Raw genomic sequence first — 6,854 nt, forward strand, 5'->3', positions numbered from 1 at the left:
CAAAGACAATTTTCGGATTTTGAACTTATAAATGTTCAAAGTCCAATAGTCGTTCCTGAAGTTTTTTCGTATTTTAGATAGGTGTATTTTTGTCTAGACTTGTATTTCGGCATTAATGAGTGGCTACTTTGCCAATACAATTGAAAAATCGGCTAAACTATAATAGCTGATCCAAAAAGTGGCTATTTATTAAATTTTCACCTAAATTTCCCCCAAGCCATTGGGAAGAGTGGTAGGTCGGGATCTAGGGACCAGGATGGCGAGGGTAAGGGTAGGGGTAGGAGTGGTAGGGTGGCGGGGTTAGGGGTGCTGGTGGAGGATGTGAGTGAGGGATAGGACGAGAAAAGTTAAAAAAAAAAATTAAAAATTATTTTCTCTCCTTTTGATAGGGAAGCTATTTTTCTCCCATTAGAGAAAAATAATATTTTTCAAAATATTTAATTCAACTAAATATGAAAAAATTTTAAAAATATTTTTCTACGTACCAAACCCACCTTTGGATCAGAATGAAACATTAAGGATTTTTATAGATTTTTCCATGAACCTCATTGACGTCTTTAAATACTTTTATCCACATTACTAGTAGACATCATATCCTTATTTCGTATTCTATCCCTTATAAAATTTGTACAAATAAGTGAATAACATCATAAGTCATACCAGTATTAGTAAGCATAACCTTACATAAGTTATTTAGATCTTAGTTATGCTGAGATTATATTATTACAATTAAATTTTATATTAAAAAAAAACAAAAAGTTTTGTATAGAATTAATTTTGTCTATCCCAAAACCAAACTACCCTTTGCAGTAGAAGCCAAAAACTAAAAGTGCTCTTTTTAATAAAAAAGGATTGTGTCTTTCTGCACCAATCAAGAACGGTTAGATTGAGAGGTTATTGTTTTATGTGAGAAGTAAAAGCTGTGGTCTTTGGAAGCTGTGGATATAACTGAAAATTGTGGAGGGATTGCAAAGGTGGGGTCTTCGTCTTATCACAATTGTAAGAATGAGAGGAACAGAAAGCATAGTAGGATCAGTAGAAAAAGAAACGGACAGCGAAGAAGAAAATAATAATCAGAGCCCAAGTTCCTTCACACTGAGAAAGGAGGCACCAAATCAACAACAATGGCTAGTTTGGTTGCAGTTCAACACAAACAGCCTTCTTTTGCTGTCCTCCCTTCTTCCCATTCTGACTTCAATGGTGCCAAATTGATCTCTTCTCTTCAGGTACTAATACCCGTTTTGAGTTCAGTTGCTAGCTGTTTCAGGCATGCTTTTAATTAGCATAAAAATCCTACCTTTATCTGCTATGGTTTCAAGAAGATTATAATAATGTACTTACTCCCCTTTGTTTTAATATATGTGTCGTAGTTTGATTGCGCATGTAATTTAAGAAAGAAAGAAAAACTTTCAACATTTGTAATTTTAAACATGCCATAACATTTGTGTTGCAATAAGCATTTTGAAGCTTATGGTCTTAAATATGCTACTATATTATTTCCGTGGCTATAAAAACTTTTCAATAATGGTAAAATGAGAAGTTTAAATTAAATTGTTTCCAAATTTAGAAAGTTTGATGTTCTTTTTGAAAGGGATAAAAAAGGAAATGCTGCCACATAAATTGAAAGGGAGGGAGTATTTTTTACTGGACATTAGCCTATAATTAATTCATTATATGTATACAGTGTGACAATGTTTTCTTGCCTCTTTAAGGTGATCTTTGGTTTTAGCAAGATAAGAAGACTGAGTATTAATTACTGACAATATTGACAATGGATACTTGTTCATATTCTACATATATCAAGAAAGTAGAAACTGCTGCTTTGCTTTGCTGCATTATGAGTTGACATTTTTTTCTGCTTTACTAATTATATATGGTTGTAGTTTAAGAGGAAGCCATGCCAGCCAAAAGGAGCATTACATGTTACTGCATCAAGTGCCAAGAAAATCCTTATAATGGGAGGCACTCGATTTATTGGCGTCTTCCTATCCAGACTTCTTGTAAAAGAAGGCCACCAGGTAATTAGCCGAGCCTAAACTCTGTTTGAAGTTCAAATCATTTTCTGAATTCTACATTGTCATCAAATTATTACGGAGCAAAGATTACAACCTTTGGTGTTTGAAGGTGCTTTGAAAATTCACAATCTTCCAATGATTCATAAATGCAGGTTACTCTGTTCACAAGAGGAAAAGCTCCAATCTCTCAACAATTGCCAGGTGAATCAGACCAGGATTATGCTGATTTTTCCTCCAAGGTATGTAGGATATTGAGTGAGCTTAAAGCTGTGGTTTTCTCTTTCCTACTTTACATTGTGTATTTGTTGACTTGATTTCATAATTTGAGTTACTGTAAGTAACGAGAATTTTTGTTCCGGCTGCAGTTATTGCACTTGAAGGGTGACAGAATGGATTTCGATTTTGTGAAGAGCAGTCTTTCTGCAGAGGGCTTTGATGTTGTGTATGACATAAATGGTATTATGGATGTTTTTATTCTATATCTCAATGTGTTCCCTAGTTTCTTGTCCTTGCAAACAATTGTTTCTAGTAGGAGTGTGTTTTCTATATTTTTTTCCTTTTTTTTTGCCCCATGTTCATGAATCTTTCTTTGTTATTCAGGACGTGAAGCAGTAGAGGTGGAACCAATATTGGATGCATTACCTAATCTAGAACAGTAAGCTATGAATCTTCTTATAATACATATCATGAACTATTTACCTTGAGGATGGATTTCTGAAGTGATTCTGTACCAGGAAACAACACCATGCTATTTAATTTATGACTTCCATTTTTAAGGAGGAGGATATGACGTGTTGGCCTTTATCATATGAATCTTGCATTGTCAAGAATATCGAAACATGAAAAATTTTAAAAGGAAAACAGACGTCAAAACTACACAGACAATGAGAAATCAGTGTTCTTTTCTAGAAATGCTGGTGAACATGATACAGATAAATGGTTTTGCTTGTAAAAGAACTTAAAATTGTAGGATGGAACTCAAGCTACAGAATTCCTTTCATCAAGATACAAAAGGTATAAATCGATGTGAGATCAAGATTGGCAATGGTACACTTCATTTTTGCCAAGTCAAACTTTAAGACAGTTGTCAATTAGTTTTTCTGCAGATATCCTTCATTACTGTTATACCATTAGCTTGAGAAATTTTCCTAAATTTGCTCATGAATTGCTGGAATTCGTATGGCATAATCACTCTTGACTAGGTAAACGTTATTTGAATGACCGGATTGTGATGTTTCTTTTTATCTGATCATCTTAATTTTGCTGCAAACCTCAGGTACATATACTGCTCTTCAGCTGGTGTATACCTCAAAACTGATTATTTACCACATTTTGAGGTCAGTATAGTAGCATATGATTATATTTTGAGCTTATTTTAAGTCTCCTTGTCATAGTACAGAGTTAAGAGGAATAGGAAAACTTCCACATATGGCTGCCATTTCACTTAGTAGACACACATAAAAGCAACTTTTGTGCTCAAACAAGGAGGAGTTTTTCTCAGGAGATTATTGTCAATAATTCACTCCCAGGTTCCAACTTAAAAATAATGTTCAACTGGACGCACTTACATGTTTCTTATTATTGAACGGTGTCTCACAGCAGAGATATTAGACTCCATGATTTATTCCTCAGATATGTAACAGAGCTGCTATGTCCTATTTGCACCTTGGTTCTGTCTCCCTTCAATTTCTGTTCCTATCAAGACACTTGTTCCTTTCTATAGTTTTTCTTTTATCTAGGCTAACGAAAACTTCTTGCCCCGTGTCAACAGGCTGACGCAGTTGACCCAAAGAGCAGGCATAAAGGAAAGCTTGAGACGGAGAGCTTGTTAGAATCACGAGATGTTAATTGGACTTCTGTAAGGCCTGTTTATATTTATGGGCCACTTAACTATAATCCAGTTGAAGAGTGGTTCTTCCACCGATTGAAAGCTGGTCGCCCAATTCCAATTCCTAACTCAGGGCTGCAAATAACTCAACTTGGACATGTCAAGGTTAGTCAGCACATATTGGAAGAGTAGTTCACATTCTGTAAATTTGAAATTATGTCACTTTTTCTAGTGTAAGCTTTGAGCAATGCTATCACTTTAGAAGTTCCACAAGGGACGTGTTTGCTTAGGTCCTTTAAGTCTTCAATATTCAAAAGTGGCCTCCATTTAGTAGAAACCAGGAAATGTCTTTTCAAAGAGTAGGATCAACATACTCTTGGTCCATATTTAGGAAATATTGGCACTTGAGTTAAACCACATATAAAAATGAGCTTACTAATAGAGCGTTGCTGCAAAATCGTCTCAAATAAGGATGACGACTGTTTCTACAAGATAAAAAGTTTTGCTTTTGGTTGGATATTGGCAGGATCTTGCAACGGCTTTTATTCAGGTTCTTGGAAATGAGAAAGCAAGCAAGCAAGTATTTAACATATCTGGAGAGAAATATGTCACGTTTGATGGATTGGCTAAGGCTTGCGCCAAGGTAAATTTTTGTCAGTAATGGCTTATATTATTTCGAGTATCTCTGATGCTTTCTAATATACAGTATTTTGGGTTGAGTGAGTTACTGAATTATTCAATTCGAAAGGGGTTTACAGAGTTTCAACAAAATAAATAGTGAAATAAAAGTTCCATTCTGCTGATAACAATTGACTGTCCATTTTCTTTATCCAGGCTGGCGGCTTCCCTGAGCCCGAGATTGTTCACTACAACCCTAAGGAGTTTGACTTTGGCAAGAAGAAAGCATTCCCATTCCGTGACCAGGTAAATATTAGTGAGCTGATTTCAGATTTTACCATTCATATTGAGGTCCGAGTCATTCATTATCCAAAAATCAAATTGATAATAATGACGATATGATCATACTAAATGAGTCACCAGTAAATTTCTCCATAAAGGTTATCCTAAAAGTTGCCAAGAACTATTTGTCTAATTACTGTCGCTGTATCTGCATTTTATATTAACTGAAATTTTTTAGGTTGGATATTGCTTTGTGGTAAGCAAATTCTATCAAGGTTTAGTCCCCTGTGGATCAAGTATACCTTCCTAAAATAAGCATTATCAGCTATGACTTCTGTTTTTGACATGATTTTATGTAAATATTTGCAAAAGAAACACTTTTTAGTAAAGTCAATCATACTCCTAACAAAATACTACACGAAAAATGGTATTGATACAGTAGGTTTTCTTCCTTAGTTGAAGTTATAGTTATCTGTTTGATATCATATGTCGCATCTGCTCCGGTATTTAGTCTATGTATGCCCTTTTCGTTGGTGTTAATGTCGAAGTTCTAAATATGAATGCAGCATTTCTTTGCATCGGTCGAAAAGGCAAAGGCTGTGCTAGGTTGGAAGCCAGAATTTGACCTGGTGGAAGGTTTGACAGACTCTTACAACCTAGATTTTGGTAGGGGAACTTTCAGGAAAGAAGCTGATTTCTCTACAGATGATCTCATTCTAGGAAAGAATTAGTTCTCCAGAGCTAGGCTTTCTGCTTTCATTTTTTTTTTCAAATTTTGGTTTTCTTGCTTTTCCTCCAAGAAGTTCACAAGTCATTAGTGGCCAAATTCACTTGAAACTATCTGAGAATTTCCTTGTATATTAACTTCACTGAGATGAAATGAATAAGTATTACCATTTTGCCTTCAATGTTTTGCTGGGGAGGGTGTTATGAGGTGGCTATATAAATCGTTGTAAATTGTAATGTCAAATGGGAAGGTGTTTCTGGAACTGTAAACTTCAAGTACTTCCAAGAAAGTTTAACACTTTGAACCCTAAAGGAAAAAGGGTGACATTCTTAAAATTATGTGGAAGTGAGGGATATAACATTCATCTATATCTATAATTCTATATTATTATAAAAGTATAAATACAATGCCAGTTTACAAAAATAATTTTATAATATTATGCATAATAACTTATAGTAAAAGGATATAATCGGAATTCTAGACATTAGTGTCACGACCCAAACTCCCTCCGCATAACGTCGTGACGGCATCTAGTCTCTACGACTAGGTAAGCCTAATAAATTGCGGAAAATAACAAAAACGAAAGTAAAACTTGGCAACTAGCAGCAGTGGACAGTTGAATAACTAGTAACAATGTTGCTCGACGCATGTACAATAACCAATACTCTATAAATACACAATCTTCCCAAAACCCGGAATATCATGAGTCACAAGCTACAGAAGGAATCTAGTATCTCTATACACAAGAGTCTAACAAAAGAAATACGGAAGGTAAATGACATATGAGAGAATAGAGGGGGACTCCGGGGTCTGCGGACGCGACAGATGTACCTTGAAATCTCCGTACAACAGCAAGCACTCTCAGCTAATAGCGGGGATGATAAGAAGTACCTGTATCTGCACACAAAACATGTGCAGAAGAGTAGCATGAGTACACTACAATGGTACCCAATAAGTGCCAAGCCTAACCTCGGTCGATTAGTGACGAGGTCAGGTGAGGCCCACTAGTAAATAATAAATAAGGCAGGAGAATATACAGTATAATCAGAGACTGGAATTTAACAAAAGGAAACATAGCAAGGCAACAGTACAACACGCAAGGGTAAACAACAAGGGATCTCCCAAGATACCGTCTCGTAGTCCCAAAATAAATATACAGGGAGAACTCCCGAGGTACCGCCTCATAGTCTCAAAAGTAAATATGTAGGGAGAACTCCCGAGGTACCGTCTCGTAGTCTCAAAAGTAAATGTACAGGGAGAACTCCCGAGGAACCGCCTCGTAGTCTAAAAAGTAAATGTGCAGGGAGAACTCCCGAGGAACCGTCCCGTAGTCTCAAAAGTAAATGTGCAGGGAGAACTCCCGAGAAACCGCCTCGTAGCCTCA

The 6,854-nt window shown here is 35.9% G+C and overlaps 1 protein-coding gene across 1 annotated transcript; it reads left to right on the plus strand.

Annotated features, from left to right (window-relative positions):
* The first annotated feature begins 869 nt into the window (after nucleotides 1–869).
* LOC107782473 (chloroplast stem-loop binding protein of 41 kDa b, chloroplastic) lies at nucleotides 870–5,651 on the plus strand. Its single transcript, XM_016603360.2, has 10 exons — nucleotides 870–1,226; nucleotides 1,884–2,018; nucleotides 2,168–2,254; nucleotides 2,381–2,471; nucleotides 2,616–2,670; nucleotides 3,292–3,352; nucleotides 3,787–4,008; nucleotides 4,370–4,486; nucleotides 4,678–4,767; nucleotides 5,310–5,651. Exons 1-10 carry the CDS (start codon nucleotides 1,125–1,127, stop codon nucleotides 5,472–5,474), a joined length of 1,125 nt encoding a protein of 374 aa, XP_016458846.1. The 5' UTR covers nucleotides 870–1,124; the 3' UTR covers nucleotides 5,475–5,651.
* The last annotated feature ends 1,203 nt before the right edge of the window (nucleotides 5,652–6,854 follow it).

This window comes from Nicotiana tabacum, chromosome 22 (genome assembly GCF_000715075.1).
Source record: "Nicotiana tabacum cultivar K326 chromosome 22, ASM71507v2, whole genome shotgun sequence".
Lineage (NCBI taxonomy): Eukaryota > Viridiplantae > Streptophyta > Magnoliopsida > Solanales > Solanaceae > Nicotiana > Nicotiana tabacum.